The sequence below is a fragment of the Strix aluco genome, chromosome 4 (assembly GCF_031877795.1).
Source record: "Strix aluco isolate bStrAlu1 chromosome 4, bStrAlu1.hap1, whole genome shotgun sequence".
Lineage (NCBI taxonomy): Eukaryota > Metazoa > Chordata > Aves > Strigiformes > Strigidae > Strix > Strix aluco.
The window spans coordinates 44412679-44436946 of NC_133934.1; the positions used below are offsets into that span (position 1 = coordinate 44412679).

Here is a 24268-nt window from a genome sequence, read left to right on the forward strand (position 1 = left end):
GTGAGCATGTATCTCCCAACAAGATAACATGTGATGTTTCAGATTTTAGTAGGCACAGTGTCTATAGATTACAAGCAACTATGTAAAATTTAAGTCTCTTTTCGTTGTCTTACTCATGCATTTTTTCCCTGCCTTTACTGACGCTCATATTCAGTAACACAACAAAGGATGTTTGCATTATAATTGCATACATATCAGCTTTATCTGCCAGAATGTATGCAACACTTGAGCTGTTGACTTGCAGGTCTTTCATAAAAATCAGCTTCTACTTATAATACATGATGATAATGTACATTTATAGATAGATTCTGCAAGTTAAACCCAAACATACACTGCATTTTGTCCTGTAAATCTCAAATCTGTTTGCACTGAAAGTTTTTGGAAGCTTTCTGCAGGTGTGAACAGATTTGAAGGTTAAAAACCATTTGCTAACATGGTAGCTTCAAGAATCATACATCCAAACACTTATACTAGTTGTCATTTGATAATGAAAGAAGCATAAAAGCCCCACAATACACTGTTTATGCACCTTGCAGTGCAACTCCCAAAGTGAGGTAGTAAATGTATTTAATTTCAAACAAAAGTTATAATCTTTCATCTTTGCAAAAGCAAGCACTATCATAAATTCCATGTTGCAAGTGTAGAATAGTAACAAGCAAATGAAAAATTAGATATAATATGAACAAAACTCTTCAATATTTCCCCTCCTAAGCATTAGTTTGTAGTTTTCTACCAAAATAACAAAATAAATGGAAGGCAAGCTCAAAATGCATTCAAGTTAGGCTTTCCAGTACAGAGTAGGAATGCAAATTCTAAATAAAAGCCCTGTCCATTTTCATCTTCCACCAAACTGTAAAAATACTGAAAAGTATTTTAACATTAAATAAGCTTACATTCTGTAAAATAATCTCTTAAGAGACAAGTGCATAAGCAAACAGTCCAATGTTGGAACTCCTCAGAGATAAAACAATGGACAGAAGGTAGGAAGGAGATGCTTTGGAACACATTTGAACTGCAATAATTACTTGTACGTGGTTAATCAAGAATGCAACTGTTGAGCAAGCCTTCCTCACACTTCATAATTCAGAACAGACTTTCTGTCAAATTGATTGCCCAGTTTCAAAATTCATGAAAAAACAATTAGTCTGTATTAGTTATAGGAACAAATGTTTTGCCATGTAAAAACAAAGCCATTTGTTATGCTGACAGATGGAAATGAATCTCCCAGTTTTGAATGGATACTTTCTTTCTTTTCTCATTTCAGTACTCAGAACATGGAAAGATCCATTCTTAACAAAATGTTAGATTGAATCATTCAGAGGACAAATGGTCGTACCTCTGAGACCCTCAGAGGCCACCAGTCTGTGAATAATACGTACTCGGCCTGAAGGGACCTGTATCAAGTCCTTGCAAGATTCAAAAACAAAAATTTTCTCTTTGCAGGCAGCTTTCTTGTCTGTGGAAAAAAATGTACCAGGATGGCACCAGAGATGAGTTTGTGCTCCAAGACAAATTTGCTCAAGGCTAGAAACATTCTAGCTTTCTCTTTTTAACTGCTCAAAGAATCATCACCCATGAAAAAATGTCCCAACAAACCTCATTTCTATATTACATCAAACACCATGTTTTGAATGATCATATGTAGAATCATGTTTATTTAAAATATTGAAGTAACTCTAAAACTTATGATAAATGGAAGCAGTTTAGTGACATTATCACTGGGTATTAATCTAATCAGTACACAAAGACTGATTTAAAGAAATCATTAGGCTATCTTCTTGGAAACATCACAGAAAAAAATATTTTCTTTTCTATATATATTATTGTTATCTTTTTTTCCTCCCTAGAGAAAATTCATGGAGTTATTTTATATTCCTTTAGTCTTATGGGCCCATCAGACTGCAGTAGGTCACTGTCTTGTAAGAAGAGCAGAAGAGAGAGAGGAGGAGAGAAGAGAGAGAGAGAGAGAAAGAATAAAAACCTAATTACTGGAAGCTTTTAGTTTAGAAGCCTAATAACCAATTCCAGAAAGTTTTAATAGAAGTTTTAAAAAATTAACGTATCATGACTCCCTAGTTTCTTCTCCTTATCCAAGAAACTTGATTATAAATATACAAGAGTGTCTCTGGAGATTAGCTAGATCCCTGCAATGGCTCCCAACTGAGCTTTCTTCAGAACTGTCCCATCAAATGTAAATTTTACAGAATGTGGAAAAAAAAGTTTTTCTCACTTTTCAGTAGCACCTGTCTGGCTGTTAGCACCATTTTACAGCCAAAAATGTAATTACATGTTGTCTTATATCAACATAAATACCTTCCTAATGCAGGTCATCTGTTGCCCTATGTCACTGTTTGCTTTCACAGTTTATCACAGTGAGTTCCAACCACCCAAAAACTGCTTTCTGTCGTCTGAGCTGGAGCTGAGCCATGCTTTCTCAACTGTAGCTGTGGCTGCAGAATTCACCACCAAAAGAGTTGGAAAAAAAAAAAAAAAAGTTCTTTGGCTGTGCTTGAGGAACACATTACAATTCATAATCTTCGAACTAATCTGATTTATCCACCTGTCTCTCTTGCTGAGAACTGCATATGCTCTTTACTGGTGAATGGACTGCAAGATGTAGTGGTTTACTCATTACTGATTTTTTTTCATGATGTATGTCTTTATAAGTAAGTGTTTACACATATTTCTATTGTGATTTAATTATTAAAACTGTTAAACGCCTTCCAGCAAGTATCTTAGACATTAGCACTGAGTATTTCTCCAGTTAATATAACAGTATTGTATTCTGAAGACAAGTATGTAAATAGGCAAAAAAACCCCACTTCATCAGCTGAACAGTGATCAGCTATCAACTCCCAAAAGTCAAAATCCTTGCAGTCTCAAGTTCATTCTTCATTGGCAGACCAATAGCATATTATGTCCATATGAAGGAATTCAGGGGTAAGAAAGTTATAGTATTTTCTGACAACCATGAGATTTTTGTCTGATGAATTATTCAGAGATGACAGCCTCTTTTTAGATACTTTAATTTCAGAAGTTTGATTTCTCTCAAGCATTACAAAGTTTCTGTTTTGATCAGGGAATATTGTCAAAAGGGGAAAGCCAGATAACATAGAAGAATAGAATCTGCTAGAAATTATAACAACCGGAAGAGAACGGAGAAAGAATAAAATTAAAATAAAAAGTATCAGAACTCGTATGAAATGAGAGAAGAGATTATGGCAGAAAGGCATTATGAAGCATTCAGAAAATTTATGTATTTATGGACTCAAAGATTTTTTGCATCAAGCTGTCTTTCTTTGAAAGGCATTAGATAAATTCTATATCCAGGACACATAATACATTTCTGTTCATTAAAAAAAACCACCATTAGCTCAGATTTATCCCTAATGTTAATGAACATTAATGAACTTATTCTGGTGATCAATGGAGTAATTTAAAACTTATCTTTTTTTAATTACCAGGAAAAAACTGTTTTCACCTGGAACACACACACATTTCATTCAGAAGTGAAAAAGACAAGGGAAAAGATTATTCTGAAGGATTACAACCCCCTGATGATACAACCTCCAAACTCCATGAATTATAGCCCAGTCTTTCCCCAGCATACAGCATTGGCCTGATCTCCTCCTAGAACCCGCTCATAATATTAACAGATTATTTAAACAATCACTAAAAAAATCTGTGAAAATTAACTATCACTTTAAAGAAAACCAAAATCCGACTGACTATAAGTGTATAAATGTTCGACATGTCCACAAGACAGAACTTCTGACTTACAGAGCTTGCAAATTACAAAACTATCATTGCCAATCTTATCTGAGATAGCTTTGTAGATCCTGCAAATACATAATGAACTTAATTTGCATGCCATTTTTAGAACTGGAACACGTCAATATTATTCTTGCAAAAAGTCAAAATATGTGACAACTCCTACTAGCACTACTAGGCCAACATGAAATGACTACCTGTGTAAGTGTTTCTAGGAGAAATCGCTGCTATGTGCATATACACTTTAATACAAATACTGAGTAAACCCTTGAAAGCTTCCAGCTAATGTAAAACATAAATTTAAAAGTGTTACTATATGTAAAGATGGATCTGAAAGACTATGACCAGAGAAGTGTGATTACTAGAAAAAAATAATATGCTTTAGAGGAGGTAAAATGTTTGTTAGTTTCTTCATATAAGATGAAACACTTTTTTCATGTTTCATAATTGTTTAAGAAAAACATCAAAGTAGTCATAATGAGAAAACATTGAAAGTTTAAACTGTTTGTCTTGACAGTTATTTTCAACTCTTTCCAAACTACATCACTTACACAATAAACAGATTCTTATTACTTGGTCATAGTTAAGTTACCAGTTATTAAACCTAACTAATGAAATACCATTTCATTTTAGCTTTGATAAAATGTTTTAGCAAACAAACGCTAATAACAGTGCCTGGTAATATATTCTGCCACATGCTAAACATAATCAGGATTCTTCAGATTCAGATTTTTAACTATCAAAAAACTTGGGGCAGAATTCAAATTCCAAATGCTTCTGGATGACTTTTGGTTTGGGGAGGTGGGTGGACAGGACTGTTTCGTTGTTTTGTTTTACGTGAGACAAAATACCTATGCATATGTGTGTAAACAGACAAGAAAAACACTAAGCAAAATTCCGCTACTAACACCAGGTGGTATCCTGCCACAGCCAGATTATTATAGTCTAGTCTCAATGGGTAATTGCAGAGACCACTGTTGTGCAAATACTTCCTCACATCTTTGGCTTCACTCAATTCTATCTTTATTGAAAAATACATGTCTTCAGATGATATAAAATTCCATCACTCTGATTTGCCTCAGTGAAATTACACTCATATCTAAAAAGACAGACATTTTTGCAAGAGCAAGGTCTTAAATTCCATTCTTCTGCAAAACATTAAGAAGTGCAAAGTTTGGCAAGAAAGTACCCATAATGTTAAACAAATGTTGTAGCACAAAGTGGTAATTTCATAACTAATGCAATATATTAAGAGGCCTGAGTGAAAAAAAAAGTGTACACAGTATGTAAATCATATCAGTTACAAATGGGATTTGAAAAAATAGCAACAAAACTTGGGAAATCAAGTCGAAATATAGGAATACTTAGTAAATTTCCTTTTTTTCTCTGTATTTCACAAAGTTTATTTGCCTCTGCTGTTATTTAAATATATATATATGCATATTCCATATATTTTCTACAGACATTACAATTCAGAACAGTATTTTAAGACAGGAAAGAGGTTAAATATATGCTTATATAAATAAATTCAAAGCTATCAGGAAAACTGTAAGGGAAAAGGCTGCTCACTTTCATCTAAAAATATACTATTCACTCCACCTAATCAGTGTATGCTCAGAGGCACTCATGGGTACACAAGAGTAATTTTCTATACCTGAGAAGAAGTGTGCCTTGAAGCCTTTTTTTGACACCGTGTTGTCAGATCTGAACTCAATTCGCATGTTGTTGTACTGTGAGGTGATAACTTCAGGCACTTCTGTACCGCAGAATTTACCGTGTAGTTTAGAATCAGAAGAAAGGCCACTACGAATCTCCACATAATCATATTTGCAAACCTGAGAAAGGAAAGAACATTTTTTTTTTGGCTAACCCAAAGAAAAGCATGAAGTTCTTCACAAATGCAAGAACTCTGGTTGGCATATGCTGCTTAATAATAGATGATAATATCTTTTTTTCACTTTTCCCTGACACTGAAAACATTTGTAAATGCTTACAAACATTCACTGATTTTGTGTAAGAATATTTTAAGGCCACTAAGGCATAGCTATAGGATGTATTACATTCAGGATTATATTTTGATAAATACTAACCTGTGTTTAGTATCTAAATTTCAAGATGCTTAGTAGCATTTCTATTTAATCTAAAAAGTAAAAATTCCAGTGACATTAGACTAAAATCTAGAAATATTCACCCTGAAAATTATACCTATTTTTGTGCTATAAACTACATACCCAGAACCTACAAACCTTCTACTGCTTGCATCTCATAGATTTTTTTTAAAAATATTAATTTTCACTTAGAAACTTACAAGATAAGTTTTTACCATAATGTATTTAAGACATTTCATTTATTTACAGATACCTAAATCTGCACTAGTAAAACCATACAACTTTCTTTAACAGTAGCACAGCTATAACTGGGAAGGCTGACACGTCATTTTCATTAAAAGGTTAAAAATAAAGTAAAATAATATAATAAAAAAGCCTTATGCAAGGCCTACTACTCATAATAATACTTTCAATGCATAATCCCTTGGTCAACCTAAAGCCTTCCACTCAAAAACTTCTAAGCTTCTTATGCTCAACTATCAATCATTTAATCAAAAATGTCCCAGTTGTCTGAAATTAATAGCTTAAGAGAAAACATTGTCCAGGAGGATTCATACAGAGCTTAGATTGTCCATCAAATCCAAGTTGTATTTGATAAATCACAATTTCTAGTCAAAAAAGAAATGTCAGGGAAGTGGAAGGGAACTACGGAAAAGGAAGGTTTGGCCTTTGTTGCTCTTTCCCTATGAAATATTAAATGATTGTCAATGTATCCAATTGTTTTTAATATAATACATTCTAGATGTGGATTAAATTTTCATTGTTACTGGAACAATTTTCATATGTTGCAAAGTGACTAATTCAGTTGAAACTACTATTATACAACATAAATAACATAAGATTGAGTTACTGCCACATGCTGATTTATATTAATGTAAGATAAATTCATATTAATGTATGGGATTTTCAAATATAGCTCACAACATTAATAAATCCCAGCAATTTCAGCAATACATCAGTGGTGAGTTTTGATGGTTTCATAGCTTCAGATTAGAAATCAAATGTAAATTCAGATCGGTCTAACTTCCTTCATACTACACTATATTTAAAAAAAATCACAAGTTAAATGCAAAATTTAAATTGCAAAATGTAAATATAAAATATAAAAATAAATATAAAAATATAAATATAAATTTTTTAAAATGTAGTATTGGAAAAGACATATTAAACAGTATTAAACCTGTAACAAAAAAAAATAGAGCATTTGCTAAATGTATACATTTCATGTCTGTGCTCAGAAAAAATATTGGAATGTTCCAGATATTATATGTTTCTTCTGATTTTTACAGGTACCATTCTTAATACTACTATTTAATAGAATAAAGCTGAGATTTAGTAGCACAGGAGAGGATCAACCAAAGTTCTAAATGTTGAAAAACTTTATGTATATATTTTTCATATCTGCTTAAGTTATGTGTCTTGTATGACCTTAGAAAACTGATTTAACTTTGTTAAACCCTAGATGTCTTCCTTGCAAATCTGTCTTAAATGGAAAAATGTTTTATGATTTATTCAAATGGTAATTAAATTTTAATTCTTTGGGATTTGTAAATTTTATTACACCTTTTACAGTTCTTGTAATAATGATAACAGGACATGACTGTAACATATAAATCATTAAAAGCTGAAATTTCATGGACTTTAGAAAACACTCAAATTGTTAAAAAAAATAATAAAAATCTCACATTGCTGCCTCTGCAAATAATTTCAAAATATTTTGGAGAAATTATGCCCAGGTTGTTTTTTAGTTACAAATAAAACTCCAGCTTTTCCCACTTCAGATCTCATGTCCACAACATGGCCTATCCTCATATCAAATATGTTGCTACAAATTTGTTTAGTCAGAAATAATGTCCTGGGATTTGGGTTCTTAACACAATATGAAGAATATCCAGATAAACTCTATGGCTACAGCACATTATGGCTAGAGCGTGGCATACCATATTCATTGGTATGATAGGACATGTAGTTCTCATGACAGAGCAGTGCCTAGGAAGCAGAACAGAGGGTGAAAAGTTGTTGAAACCCATATTTTACTGATTTGCACCCAAAAAGCACTGCAGCCCCCACCACTTTGAAGCTACAGGGAGCAGCCCTTTCCACATGGAGGGCTCTGCCCTGTCCCTCTCCTGCACCTGGGGTCAATATCCCCCATGCCTCCAGGGGCTTCCCAGCTCAAACACTGCTGCTGTTCTATTGTGCCTTATTTCTGGTACTGTCCCTTTTAAAATATTCCTCCCATGAGATACATTTGATTTAAATGCTCCTTTAACCACATCTTATGTGTATTCTTTGTAGTCATAGTCTGTAAAGATGATTTGGTTTCTCCCGATTTTCTTCCCTTGAATTCTTTCCAATATGTCTCAGCTATTTGCTCTGGTTTACTTTGTTGATAAAAAAAAAGTCAGCTGAGACTCAGCAGAGAACATTTCTTTTAAATTTCTTGTAATACATATACATTTAGATGATATGTAAAAGAGCTATTCTCTCCATGTTTGTTTTGAAAGAATCCAGAAACATTCCCAAAAGAAAAACAAGAATATCTATGGTTATTGTCAGTGTACAAAAGGTCAGCAAGGGTTTTATAAGACAATATCTATTTCTGAACACTTGTGAAACTGTTTAGCGTGTAACAGATTGCGCAGCTCTTTGTTCATGGTTACTTACTTCATTCCCTTCTAACTCAAAAAACTCAAACTTCATTGAAATTCGGTATTGCGTCGGGGCAACCACCTGCCACACACAGTTTTTGTTTGGAGGATACTCTTTGGGCCACCCTGGTGTGGTTATAGTCCCATTTAGCTTTGTCAGGAGTCCTCCGCAAGCAGCTGTAAAATTAAAAGGGAGAGCATCGTTTCTTGACTGAAACCACGTTTTACTATAAACAGAAGCACACTGAGAAGATTCAGTCCTTTCATTACTTATACTGCTGTAATGTCCAGACAGACTAATCAGAATCTTGTTTTATCATGCTTGGTGCAAACAAAGAGAAAGAGACAGCCCCTATCTTGAACAGCTTGCAGGTTTGTGGACAGAGATAAGTTTCAGGACTACACAAGGCGTTATCATATTCATTCTTTTCCCTTCCCTCCAGAGACTCTGGTTATTCTCTCACAGCCTTTCCCATGCAAGTCCTCTGACCTCACCGCCCTCCCCAGGACCTTGACCACCCGTCTTCTGACAGACAGACTACTTAAGATGCGCTTTGCATTTCCCCAGCTTCTCTCCTTGATTATTGATCCAGAATCAGCCCTACCTGTCTCATACAGCTGTATATGTCTACCATAACCTACTAGATAGGGTCACTTCTTTGGGATAGCAGTGACGTACTCTTTAGTCACAATTGCTTTTGCTGAAGTATGGATTTTCAATTAATAGAGAAAGTACCTATTATTCCCAAATATATGCCAAATAGTGACCTCCATGCAACAGAACAATACTGTACTATGTTTGTGAATGCAGTTCAGATAGCAAAGGATAAACACATTAATCTTTTCCATCTGTGGAAATTTAAAATAAAATGAAAAAATAAAAAGGAAAGTAATGGGATTTGCAGTAGTTCTCGATTGCACTCTGCTGCATTGATACCATTACAGCACTGTGAAAACACTGGAAATCATCCACAAATCTCTAAAGAGCTGATGAGAAGAAGCTCCACCTTCTTCCATCTGCTCTGTGCTAATGCTGAATGCTTTACAAACTGGCTATTCCCGTCTAGTTGATGGTCTCACACACTACATCTACTTCATCTACCACACCTGAGAGAACTCTCCAGTTCCTGTATCAGGGCTCATTTGGTCAACCCAGACACAGACATACCAGTCTTCCTCCTGACACCTGGTTTTCCATGCAGAAGACTTCTTTGTATACACGTAAAGGTAACCTGACCAGGGTGGGAGGATTAAGACCAGGCCCAGGTTTAGAGACTGCACTCAGGTGACACAAGTTGTGCTCCCAAATGATTCAGTCTGGGGCAGGACAACTATTGTTATTTTTCAATTTCTGCTTTTCGACATCACTCCATTTTTCCTTGAAGCAATGGTGGGAAATGTGGAAATACTGAAAAAAAAAATCTTAAAGCTTTCCAATATACTGCCAGCAGGGGAGATTTGGATTAAATGACCTTGAAGCAATTTTCTGTGCATGTCAACACTACAGTGGAGCATTGGGCAGAGTTTCTGTGTTTGAGGCTTCTCCTCTGGCATCATATGTGAATTATTACAGCTAGGTCACCCCTCAAGTTCCCAAATTATAACTAGGATGTAATGCTCATTGTGATTACACAGCAATTTTAATTCAGCAGTCCCAAGTAGTAGCTACATACAGTGAGTGCTATGTCACGTGGAACAAATGCATATACACTTTTAGGGATAGCTCAGGGCTTTTGCTCCACACTGCACTGCAATACTTTGAGTGACTTCTCCTTTTGCCAAGTTGCATTTCTGTTTGGGTGCTAGGGAGTTATTCTTTCTTTATTTTTTGGAGGCATATGGAAGAGTTTTCTGAAAGACTGGTAATCTTCCCTAATATTCTGACTTGGGTCAGCAGGCAGACTAAACCAAATTCCTTACATAAATTTGGGCTGATAATCAAAGGCACAGAGATCAAACCTCTGACTTCATGGCTCCACTTAGATTAACCTTACCTTCTGCATGCTGCCTAATATGCAGACATCTAAATAAATTGTTTTTCCAATGTGCTCATTATTAAAGTTGGAGCGGGGGGGTGAACAACTGAAAAAACAACCAGCTTGATGAGAGCCACAATCTAACATGCCTGTAATCTAGGACTATGATCACTTCACACAAACACACACACACCAAACAAAACAAACCAACCCCACAGAACTAAAGGCAAAAGAACAAAAAGTGCAAAGAAACCAAGCAAAACTACCCCAAATTGTGACAAATCATGAATTAAAGCCAGGAAATTGGAAAAAGGAGAGACCAGTGAATCTCGCTGGAAGAAAACCGTAACTCCTAGCCCTCAAATTTTCAAACTCTATTCACTACTCAAACAAGCAGATGAACTGAGATAAGAATAATTTGTGCCATCCCTGAATTTATTGGTGTTTATGAATAAAAACCAGACAATAATTGGTGTGTAATGATCAAGAGCTTTTGCTTCTTTCCTTTGATATGAAATATGTATAGAATGCAAAAGCTTATCTCAGTCCAATCCTGCATTTACACAGACTTCCACTTATCAGGTTTTCATTTCTCGAAATGATTATTTGAGCATACTTTGGTCACCCTGAAAAGTAGGATTTGTTTCCAGCAAGAAAAGTCCACAATCTGGCCATGAGTGAGGAGGATTTCCCTGAGCTTTGGGCTAGAATAAAGGATCTTGCTCTTCAAACCTGCCAGCTTCCCAGTCACACCCCAGTCAGAAGTGGCCAGAAAGATTGTTAAATAATCTGATTCTGAGACAGTGGCACATTGCTCTGCTGGTAACTGTCTCCTTATGTATGGTGGAAGACTTTGCTTTAATGAGTGTGAATAATGTAATAACTGGTTTGGGAAGGTACGAAGTCCTGCTTTGAATCATTCCTGATCAACTAACAGCAAAACTTGTAAAGCTAAATTAGTGAAAGACACTGAATGAACATGACTGCTGTGGACAGACATTACTCTGGCACCACGACTTAAAAGGGAGCACTGGTTTTCCAGGTTGGGTTCAACAGATCTCACACTGCTAGGACAGAGCATATGAAAGGTGTAGCGTTTCATTCAAGCAATGGCACTCTGTGAGCTTTAAGAGCCCATAACACAGCAACGCACTGTACCTTCACAACTCTTTTTGTCAGGACCAAGTTCATAGCCAGGATCACAGGCGCACTGGTAACTGCCCAGAGTATTTACACAGCGCTGCTCACAGCCACCATTGTCAGGTTTGGCACATTCATCTTCCTCTGCCAAGACAGGGAAGAATGCAAAAACGTGTTAAATAATTACCTTCCTCAGCTGTAATTGCTGGATCAATATTAACCCAGAAAGCTCTATGCATGCCATTACAACGTGCACTACATAACACACTGTGGTTACTGACTAGAGGATTCTCAAATGCTAAGGAGGCCTGCAATGGAGAAAATAAAAATTTGTCCTTTGTGGGGTTTGGTGGGGTTTTTTTACAACAATACCTACTGACAGCTGCAGACCTAATTTATAAGCACTTTGTGGGCAGCATACAATAATTCAGGCAACCATAATCTGAAGGTTGCATAAAGTATTGAAAGAAAGAGGAAAATCCACAGCAGGGTCACTTGAAGGGCACTTTATCTCCCACAGCATCAATTTGTGTATTATCCTGAATTCATACTCAAAAACAGATTAACAGAATCCTCAAATCCCAGGTTTTCATTCTACTGATATTAAAGGGAACAAGATGCATCAGGGATGGGGGAGGGAAAGAAGTAATGCATTATCTCTACTAGTTCTGAATAATATCCACAAGATTCGGTGTTAAAATATTCCTCAGATGTTAAAATATTGTTTCCTTACAATAGGACAAGTAATTTCTTAGGAATAAAACAGAGCTCTGACTCTCATGTCTACAGCCTTCAAGGTTATAATTGTCTACAATGAAAACTAACAGTTAGGGTGAGAAAAGCCCCAGCTTGCAGCTTTTCCAAAGAGCCAAAAGGTTCTTCTGGTGGTGTGACCTGTATTTCAGGTGTCATCATGGCCACGCCACTGCTAGTGGCTTTCACTGTGCCATGGGCAGCACAGGGTAGGAATTACACACTCCCCATGCATCAAATGCTGCAGGTATATCTGCAGTTGTATCACACACACACACAGAGACAGACACCAAAACTGGAGGAAGACTGTGAGGCCATTGGTCACTATGATTTCTCAGCTGTTTTTTTTTTTTTTCTTGATCACAGAAAGTAATAAATTCATAAAGCAGCCTAATGCAGCAAACAGATTAGAAAAACCACAACATTTAGACAAAGAAAAAAACCTTAACAGAACAGACTCATTTGTGATTATACTATTTAACTTTATACTTGATAACACAATGTCAAAAAAGCCATTTTTTACAAGATTAGATATGTTTCAAAGGTGTTTCACAACTAAGTTGATTATTTGAACCTGAAGAGAGAAGGAAGTTGAACTGAAGACGTTCCTTCATTTTTTGACATATTTTACAAGGAGATTCAAATACCTCTACTGTTTTGTTTTGGTAAAATTGTACAGAACTGGTATTAGTAAAAATAGGTTGAGAAGTATTTTTAATATCCTGTCATAATTTTTTTAGTACAAAAAAAAAAATTGATAAGCAGTTCACAGTTCCCAATATATGCTTAAAATTTACCTTTAAAAAAGTTAGCTGCAAACCCTGCTTTGTTAACAGTTCCATCAGAAACAAACTTCATCCACAGGGTATTAGAGGTAGATCTAATGTCTTCTGGCTTGTCATAGCCACAAAAGTGACCAATTAAAGGACTGTTCTCATTTGCTCCATCTCGAATTTCCAAGTAGTCATATGCACAGTTATCATGTCTTTCAATCTGTAAAAAAATATTTTTAAAATGACGCATTTGAACTTGACCATAAATATCAATCAGATAATAAACAGAATATAAAATTTTCAAAGTTAAGGTTAGGGTTATCTGTTTAGGGTTCAAACATCAGTAAGATGAACAAACATCACTGGACTGTTTTTAACTATACTTGTTTTGTGGAAGAAAAAATTGTTGAGATGTTACACAGGACACAACAGTAACTGGAAAAAAATAACTAAAAAAACCACGCTCACCTCTTTTTCCTAATGTTCTGTCCAACTCCTACTCTGAGCTCAAGTAAAGTCCTCTCTTCTCATGCACATGCAAGTATACAATACTAACGGTTCAACAACTAAATAGGTCAGAAATATTAATTGGTTTTGAAATATTAAAAACCTCAATTTTGATTAATATGAATAAGAGTTTTAGACATTATCAACCTGTGTTATTTCAGGTGATGATCAATATTCTATTTTCTTCCTTTATCGTCAACACAGTGCAAAATTTTGCATATGTCACTACCCACTGATATTGCAAGGTAACTGTAAAAACTTACAGTGCATTAAGAGTTTGGGGCATCTGTAGAATTAGATCCAAACACACTTCTAAAATTATTAGCTCTTAAGTAGCTAATAGAAGAGATGACAAAAAAAGTATTGCCATTATTTTTCTGCAGCTGATGTATCTGGTTTCTGTTGCACGATTCCTGATTTCAAGTGTCTTGTGACTTTTTGGGTCAATCTTTGCCATACTGGTGGAGAGACCTACTGAAATCAGAAAAACTGAAAATGTCCCACTCATTTAAATGTCCTGCCAGATGACATCAAACATAGACTAATATGTGAGTGGACATGTGTGTATTTCTACTTCAGTAGCAAGCCTGGTGCTCTTTACATAATAGTATTTGCAGAGTCAGTCTGAGTGGAAATTGCACCAAAGAATAAAGCAGCAGCAGCCCAAATATGATCCTATCTGGAGCCTAGATAATTTATGATGCCTGTCTTTATTGAGAGAGTATCTTTCCCAATGGAATTAAAAAGCCTCTTGATCTGGGTCATTTTACTGCAGTAGTACTTCATGTTACTCAAGCAATATAGCATCTTAGTTATAAAAGAATTAACTAAATCCAAGCATTCAAAAATAATTCCTCTAAGAAAACTATTGTTCAACTAAGTGGCCAAATTGTGAGGTAGGTTTAGGGGTGGGGGGCCCACAGTCAGGGAGAAAGGGTTGGAGGAACCTCAAATTTAATTCAACACATCCAAATTATATTAAAATGACAAAGAAGTCAAAAACCAACCAAACCCATAAAAATCCACATCTTATCTCTGGACATAGTTTTCTTGCACATAAGCTGCACAGTTGCTGGTACTCTGCTCTAATTGTGCATTATGACCAACACTAAGCTCAGTAACCACCGCAGACTAAGGAGCTTTCATTTAACACATTGGGATTTCTGCTTCTTTTATGTAAGAGGGAAAATTGGGGGAAGGGGCTGTTTGATTTTAGTTCATTTGAATAGCATCAAAATATGGCACTTACGCATAAAATTTGTCTGTCTCCTTTCCAACTTTCCAATTCTTCAACCATTTACATAAGTAATTTTCTCCCACTCACTTCTCTGGCACAATCCATATTGCCATTTAATGTAATTTCTCAGCTGTTTGCTCAGGAATTACTTCGGGCCAGAGTTTGGGAAATGAGTGAGAAAAGTCGTGAAGATCTGGGATGCAACCACCTATTGCTGACTTCAATGGCAATTTTGTGTTTGCAACTAATGTGGTCAGGCATGTGTCTACCTGAGCGCTGATAAGTTTTTGTCTGTGTAATACTGATTCCAAATTTTCATTAATCTAGATAATAAAGTTTAAACACATGACATCACATTCCAATTTGAAACAAAGTCTGTCTTGTTATCTCAGCAAAAATCATATTGCACTCTGACGTAGAAAGAAATGACCTGGTTCAAAGCTCACTAATATCAATGAAGGAATTGTGTATTTTGCCGACACGTGTCTGTGGTCATTCCACTACTCAAGACTTTTAATTGACATCTGCTTTTTCCATGTTTCCATGTTCTATGGGGCAAAATGGAAATTATGATTTTTCACAGGCCAAGTGCAGCTCTGAGTTACGTATACCAAATTTCCATTGAGGTGAAGAGTTAGTTTCTTTTATGAGAATCACTCTATTTTTGGCAGAAGACAACAGCTAAAAATACATTTTGTATAGCAGTAAGTTGCTAAACTTCCTAAGACTATAAAAGTCAACCAATTTACAAAGTGCTACTGATTTTCAATAAAACAATTTGAAAGATGGCCATTCTACCATATTCATTTATTTTTACTGTACTACTACTGCAAGTAATGTCATAATTATTATCAGAATTATTATAGTAAGGCATTAAATCATTACACCTACATATAAACTAACAGATAAGTATTGTGGTTTTGAGAAATGATAACTGGTGTTAGGGCACTTGGTAACCAATGAAAAATAACTAGTATAAAATGTGCTTTGCTTATCTGTACTTCAGAGGTTTTAAGATGTACTGTCATCTGGGACACAAACAAAGATGTATTACACTTGCAATAGTCTCTTATTCTTCCTACTACAAGGATATAAAATCTTCTCAAGTTAATGAAAGGACTTCCAGTGAGTTTAGTTGTACTGGACTGATCCTGTAAACCTTATTTACTGGAACATTAAAATTTCACAAGATTGATATTACATGTAGATGAGAAGAAAATATGCAAAAAGTTAGCAAATGCAAAAAAGAATAAATAAACCAGTTTTACAGAAAAATGAATTGCTTATAGGAGAATGAAAGATACCATTGGCTCCTGAAGGCCTTGGAGAAACCCAGAATTTGAATGGCATTAGAGAACTAAATTGAGAAATTGCCAAAAAAATTCCTAACAGTCACATAAGCACCGGAAAACACTAAGAAATCTCCTGGTGAAATGGAAAGCCAGAGATGTTCTCAACATCCATTCTCCAAAGAAAAGAAAATTCCTTGCACATAGTTTCAGTTTTGAAACAAACAATTACTTTAGAATAAAATATATTTGGTTAAAATTTCCAGATTACCTTTGTTTTGTAGCACACTCCCAACAGAAAATATATATATTAAAAAAAAAAAAAAAGAGGATTTGAAGAGCAAAGCTGGAAGAAATTATATTTCAGGATAAATCTTCCAATTATTTTTTGTCATTGTTAATTGTCATTGTTAATCCCTCTGGATTGCTTTTGCTGGTGAGACTTCAGGCCAACAAAAGTGCTTTAAAAAAAAAATAATACAAGAACTGCTAATTTTCAGAGAAAAGTATAATAAAGATGACTATAACAATAAAGTAAAAAAGGTGGAGCTACCAGTCCCACCATCTCTGCTGTTGTCTAGAATCTGGAAAGTGTAGCTGCCCATCAGGCAGCCAAATAAGAAGGCGTAATCCCACACTCAGTGGAAAATGCGTTGCCCACCTCAGGCAAAACAAGATGACTCATTGATACAGTTTGAAATTCTCAGCTTCCCTAGTGCTTTCATTTCAGAGTGAAGGTTATTTATACAGTTATTTTTTCTAGCATTACATATGGATAATGAGAATTCCTGTTACTTAACTGTACCTTTCAAAGGACAGAGAAGTAATTTTCTCACAAACACGCAGCAATAACTCTTTGGCCTGACGTTTACTTTTTTTCATCTCAGCTGGCATGAAGAACTGTGATTTTTAAACAACTTTTTGTTTTACTGGGCAGTGCACCAAGGATTCAGTCAGTCCAGAGAGGGACTTAGTACCAAAAAACAGAACACCTACATACAGGCGCTTGGACCTGAAATGGAAATCAGACCCAATGGTGAATGTCTAGGCAAGGCGCTTCAGCGCAGTTTCCAAAGCAACTCTCACTCTCAGCAGGGAGCCTTGTGGACGAGCCAGTAAGAAATGTTACAAAGGCAGATATAACAGAAGTCTTGTGCCTTTCTGGGGCCCCTCATTTGGTGCTCAAGGGCATCTTGCAACTCTGGAATCACAGCTCAGACTCTCCCTGGAAAAGTATGTACCTTTCAAGTCCTACTCTTGGAAATTTTTTTTTTTTTTTCTTTCAAAACACATCTAGCAGAGGCACTAACTTGAGACTACCACTCAACTATACTTCTGCTCAATTTCCTCTTTCTTCTTATGAGGTGTCAGTCCACATGTTTCACCTCTAGAGAGTACCATAATACTAAATGGTCTGGGGGAAAAACTGGACATTTCTTACAGCCTTAATCACTAGTCTACTAAATTGTGCTTTCATTTGCTGATCATCTGTTTCTAATTATTTCCTATATGGTGAGACATGAACATGCCATCTTCACACTTGCAAATAGTCCATAATTTGGTGATTAAAAAAAGGTCCTTAAAGATAAGAGATGGAAGTTTGATTCTCTTCCTGCAGCCAGTTCAAGTGATAATGTACTGTGCATGTAGACCAATGCTGAGCATCTGCATGGAGATCAAATACTGTGGCAAGTCTCTTATGTAGAGACATAGTGACATTTCTTTAGGGATCACACTAAAAATTACTGAGCAAGGATGGCAGACTAGAAAACCTCCACATCTAGTCAGTAAAATATATAAAGTTATTGAAAACATTGTTTTCAACAGTGCTTAAAAAGAGAGACTGACATACTATGTTAAGTAATCTTGAGGCAGGCCATGCAGAGTCTAAATGACATTTAGAAACTCTTTGGACAGGGAGAGCCGATGTTGTCTGCACTAGACCCAACATTATTTCAGGATACAAAAAAGGGAAAATTAAGTAGAATCTGTGAAATTATTAAAATTTCCATTGTTTATATTCATAATTGCTGATAAAGTCTCAAACGCTTGTTATCTCATGTTTAGACCTTTCATCAGTCATAGCAAAAAATGAGCCATACTCCTGAAGTCTGTCTGTAAGACTAAAATTACAGGTTGGAAATGATATCTCTATTTACTATAACTGTGTTTATATCTATGTGCACCATAAAGCCAAAAAGTTTAGATTTTAAAAAAGAGTGTTCTTCATGCCATTACTGCTGAAGCATATTCAAATAAAACAAGTGAACTCAAAGCATGTTACTAAATTTATCTACAAACTACAAGCCAGTGTATCGTGTATGCATAAAAAAGACATATGAAATGTTATTTTTCTTTGTTATACAATAGTTTACAAATGTTTATCAATGTTATACACAGAGAGATGTACACCAAAGACACGCAAGTATGACTCACCATGGGTTTTTTTTCTTCCCTCTCTAAATATAGGTTTGTAAACTGAATTTAAGTAGGCTTTTTTCAGCTTTTTTTTTTTTCTCAAAACAGAAGCCAAAAAACACAGTGGCTTCTTTCCAGACAGACATTCCTTTTTAACAATAAGATTTAGCAAAGAAAAAATTCCGATTATTTAACAGAATATTAGAGCAGACTTGCTGAACTGGACTATTGTCAGTACTTTAAATATTCTAATTCAAATAGCATAGAAAACATGAAAACCTTTAATCTTCTTGAAAATTTCTGCAGAAATGAAGGTTTCATGGAGAGTGGAAGTGCATTCTGGAGCTTATTTTTGACAGAGAATTCTTAAATTCATCCACAGGTTTAATGAGGATTTCCTTAAATGTCACTGTCACTTATCCACAAGATGCTTTTCTGAGATCACTTAAAAGCCTTTACCTCAAATGCTTGAAAGGTTAATCCTACATTGTAGTTTTCTGACACTGTTATTTTCCACACACATTCCTTCATTGGTCTGTAGTCATCAGGATAATTGGGAGACTGGATCTGGCCTTCGTTTTTGTGGATTTCTCCTCCACAGATAGCTGATAAAAGCATAAAATTCTTATTGTCAATGACATTGTCTGTTCCCCGTGCCCAAACTGACATTTTATGCTCCCCTTTTTAAAACTAATGATATTATTCTGGAAAAGATTTTAAAAGTCTACCAAGAACAAATTATTGAAAACACAATCCATTTAAAATACCATATGTATTGCAGTTAACAAATATAATTCAGCATTTCTAATAGCTCTAAACATGTTTACAGTGTTCAGGAAGAATTTGGAATCATGAATAATCTGAATCTATACATTTTACAGAACATATTTGAAAGGTCAAAATAATTAAATTTTACCTTTTTTTCACCTTTGAAATATTTAATAAACATTCTTCATTAATATTTACTAATTTTTAGAGACAAATGAGACAGAAATCTCATATTTTATAATGATCTATGCATTTTAACCTACGGTTTATCACTTCAAGCTTACACTGAATTTGAAGAAGCAGTTAACATAAAAAATATTTTCATTAAAATTATATGCACTTTTCAGAGAGCATACTGATAATCACGTAAAGATCTCTGAATATCAACTAAATCACATGGCTTACTACCATATATTCAATATTTAAGAAAACAGGTTCTATTTTAAACAGGTGAATGTTGACTTGCTAATATACTCAGTGTGGGGGAGTGTCTCTATTAAGTAATTCCAGAGCATATGGAAAACTTAAGTCAGATTTTTCTGAAGAATAAACAGAAAGTATTAAAAAAAAAAAAAAAAAAATCTTTCCACACACTAAGCACACAAACATGCACATTTAGTTAATTAAACAACTGGTAAAAAATGCTTATGAGTATTATCAGTGGTGTCCCCGGAAAAGAGGTCATCTGAAATCTGATCACAGGAAGACTTTCCAAATGTCCTGTCCAGTAATTTAACACCTACTGTCTCTTTTAGTCATAAAATACCGATTTCATATTAGATTATTTCTGACTTTCTTTTAAAAGAAAAAATACCCAAAAGTATCCAGTTCGTATTTTTCCTCCACAATCAAGTCAATTTTAATGCTATAAGAGGCTTACCTTCATAAATTGCTGCAAAACCTTTCCCAACCCAGTTGCTGCTGCTGCGGAATTCGATCCACATCCTGCTGTCTGAGGACGCAAGGATTTCTGGCAGTTTGTCACCACAAAACCTGCCTAAAAACATGCAACCAGTAACTGCATTTTCTGCTGCCTCTGAAGCCAAACGCTGCAAACATTTATACAAGTGTTTAACATTATAAACAGTAGTAGCATAACCAACTCAGTGGAACTATTCACACGCTTATGGTTAAGCACATGTATTCCTGCAGATCAGGACCTAATACACAAAGATTTTATGATAAAGCTTTCAGTACTCCTTTTCATTGCAGCCAGGCTCACAAGCCTAAGTATAAAACAGGGGAATTAAGTAGAAAAAATATTGTTATAAATTGTTTCTATATATACCAGACATTTTGGAAGAGGAAAGCAAGTACTAATCTTAAAATGGGAACGTAATCTAGGTCACAGTAATTCCGCTCATCGTGTCTAAGGACCAAAGAGATTTAAAGACTAACATCCAAATGACCCTGGACTGTATTATCCTCTTAAATTCAGCCTAGGTAGGTGAAATTTCTGTTTGTCTAGGTGATAGAGAAGGGAACAGGAGAGAAGGGTAATTACTGTCTGATCTTAATTGTTTCTTTTTTTTTTTTTAAAGGCCAAGAAAATAGGCACTATTGTTAAAAAACTGACCTCTGTATCTGCTTCCTTTTCTTTCTTTTTTGCTGTTTTTAAATTGTGGCTGTTAGGATGCTAACAAATAGTTTTAGTCTTCATTCTAAAAACAACAACAAAACTGACCCAAGAAGTCAGAGATGTTCATGTTCCCTATGATCTGAAATCCCCAGTTTCAATCAGAGATCATGGGATGTCAAACGGAGACTCTGGATTGGGCAGTGGCATTATGGGGTATGAAATCTCTGCACTAACCCTCTGAATTAAGAAAATGATGGCTGCAGATTCCTGTAAATTAGTTGCAACTCTAAGACTTAATTCATTATTGCTTTGCATGTCTTTTCTCTGCAAGAGCAAGGAAGGACATACAAAGAAGAATTAGAAGTAATCTTCTATGAATAATTTAAAAAGTACAGGAACAGAGCTCACAAGTACAACTCTACAGTGGGTGTTCTCGACCACAGCACATGTGCTCATCACATGCTCTATGGATTTTCCATCACTTGCTCTACAGATTTGCCTGTATTCTATTTCCTCATTTCTCTGAATAAAACTATGGCAATTTCACATTTCAATACCCATAAGCAAAGCAACATTTTGTTGCACATTTTGTAGTTTTCATCTTTCCACACATACAGCCGAATAAGTCAACTGTAATCAAAGGAAGGCTTGAGGTTTGTAGTCAAATAAATTACTCATTTGAGGCCACTTGGAGTTTTTTCCCATCCCCAAGTTTAGATACATTCTAGACACCTAAAAACCAAGAGGTTTGTTGTGGATTCAACAGCAAGTCAGCCCACTGAACTCGGTGAGTATGGTAACTATGGACAATGAAGGATTCAACAGTTGCATACCAAGCAGAGGTGATTTTCTCCAGTAGCCATCTCTTACTTCAATATAGTCGTACCAACAGAGACTGCTCTTGTAAAGGTCCATGGTGGTAAAGTTTAAAACAATCTGCAATCAGAGGAGAACACCTTATTAAATCACATGTGGTTAATACTAGAAAACGATCACAATAATATTCTGCAGAACTGAACTCAGAGTGGTCACCGGTAACAGGATTCCAACTACTTAGACAGTTAATCTCTCCTCAATTATTTTTTATAGTAAGTAAAAGTTGCTTGGGAACAATAAAAGGTTTTTATTTCACCTTACATATTTGAGTAGATTCAAGACAGACTACTCACATTTAATTGCTTACAGGGAGCTTTTCACTGAGAAATAAAAATTTGAGAATGCTAATAAGGTAAAATGATGTGCTGATATAATTTTAAGTATGTTATTTGATAATTTTGCTGCCAATTCCTTTTCCATTCTATTCTGACTATAATCAGCACTGACAGCTGTAAAAAAAAAAAAAAAAGTTTTATTTTGGTGTTTCCTTCTACTACGGTTTTGACAAGGTAAATTACTTTCAGACAAGTTAAATGGTTGACAATGGTGGACAGTAATGCTGAAAGCAATATCACTAAAACAAATGGTACACAGTCCCTTACTGACTCTTAGTGAAACTCTAATAAAGTTTTTTATACAGAAATCTAAGTTCTGTACATTTTGAACTCAGACTTCCAATTTTACTGAGCACATCTGTAAATAGGCATATTTTCAATACTTAATATCAGGACTAACCGAGACCATTTCATTATCCCACTTTGGCTCAGAAATACTAATCCTAAACAGCCATAACCTTACACTTTTAACACAGGAATAGGATTCATCCTGGATCACAGGATGACACAATAGCTACAGTTTGGACCCTGACTGACTGGGACAGTCTTAGCACCATGAACTGCAATTTCAGGGAAAAGTCCAAACAAGAAGATTAAAAATCATCCATATTTTGTATTATAAAATCATTTCCAATTCATACCCTTTCACTGGATTTAGATGTATTTGGAAAAAGAATTCATCTTCTTCCAAATCAGTTCCTCAGTGTGGATTAATAAATGTTTCAACCTAACTAAAAATATTTATTGACATATGAGCATAGAAGTGGTTTTATTTTTAGCTTTGATCCTAGGAACTCACAATCGAAACCTGTTATTATGAAGTAAACATGAATTGCTACACGGTAGCAAATACCTCACACTGCAAAAATATATCTCCATGGCAGCCTATGAAACAGCTGTGAGCGTCAGCTGAAAGGAGAGGAATTTACCCTTAGTCCAGCTGCAGGGAGGAAATATAACACCGTAACTACAAGAATAGGCTCAGATAGTCAGATGGGATGGTTTTACTTCCATCTCCTCTGAAGGCACCAGGTGTCTCTCCAACCACAACATAGTACAATATTAGACCAGAAAGGCAGAACTTTTTCAGACAGTTTAATTTTAAGAAGGTAAAAACTATGAGCTATTGGAGGAAGCTAATTCAAAGATAACATAAAGCTCAGTGGTTTGGATGTGTAGGTGGTAGCGTGTTACAGTAAGACCATTCTCCAAACAATGCAAAATGGAGACAATCTTTCATAGCAAAACACTGTGTGTCTTAATATTAGGCTAGCAGGGATTTTGCTTTCACTTTCCACAAAAAATAACTAAGTACATCCATACGAGCAATTACATTCTCAGAAATCTGTTTTCAGTGGAGAATGGGAAAACTTTGGACAATCTTAAAAGCTGTATCTTCCCCTACCCCTTAGCACTGACACTACTGACTGTCTGGGTGGAAGACCAAGCTCACAGGTGATTCTATTCAGCTTTCACCTTTACTACCATGATGCCATGGGAAACAGAAAACATCTGTAAGGCCACACATAAAACCTAACAGCCAGATGTCCTGTACAGTGAGGCACATTATGCTGGCAGCCACAGCCTTGTGGGATGAAGGTATGGGACATGAAGCATGCCAAGAACCATCAGGATAGCACTGAATAAACAAATACCTGGCCAAACATTTATATCCACAAGCTGCTACCACATCCACAGAACCTGAAAAAGGGTGGCTTAAGCAGCAGTCTTCCTCTAGCACTGTGTTCTCCATGGGAACATCCTGCAAGCAGGTTTGGTATGTTTTTAGGGTAGCAGATGCAACAAATATAGCCTGCCCTCTCTCTTTTGGCCTCTTCCTTCTGTCATTTTAGGGCCACAAGGGAAGGCAATAATTTAGTCTCAGATCTATATGCAAAGAATGTCTGCTTCAATGTTAGTCTGATATATTAGAAATATATTTAGATAATATTAATTCATGTCCAGGCTGCCATTGGCACTCTGAATCATAAAGACCTATAGCAATCAAATAATATTGTAGGCTTTCTTCCTGAGCTCAGAGATGAAAATGGACTAATCTAAAATCAGACACAATTGCTGTGCAATCC

General features: G+C 35.5%; 1 protein-coding gene across 4 annotated transcripts in view; it reads right to left on the reverse strand.

The window, feature by feature from the left end:
* TLL1 (tolloid like 1) overlaps window positions 1-24268 on the reverse strand; it is a 141249-nt gene that overhangs the window by 17205 nt on the left and 99776 nt on the right. For all 4 annotated transcript variants that reach the window (XM_074822874.1, XM_074822873.1, XM_074822875.1 and 1 more), the window contains 7 exons: window positions 21804-21906; window positions 20272-20388; window positions 19083-19228; window positions 13197-13392; window positions 11665-11790; window positions 8547-8707; window positions 5426-5606 (listed from right to left, as the gene is read on the reverse strand). In XM_074822874.1, the coding sequence (XP_074678975.1) occupies window positions 5426-5606; window positions 8547-8707; window positions 11665-11790; window positions 13197-13392; window positions 19083-19228; window positions 20272-20388; window positions 21804-21906 (1030 nt within the window). The remainder of the gene's footprint in view (window positions 1-5425; window positions 5607-8546; window positions 8708-11664; window positions 11791-13196; window positions 13393-19082; window positions 19229-20271; window positions 20389-21803; window positions 21907-24268) is intronic.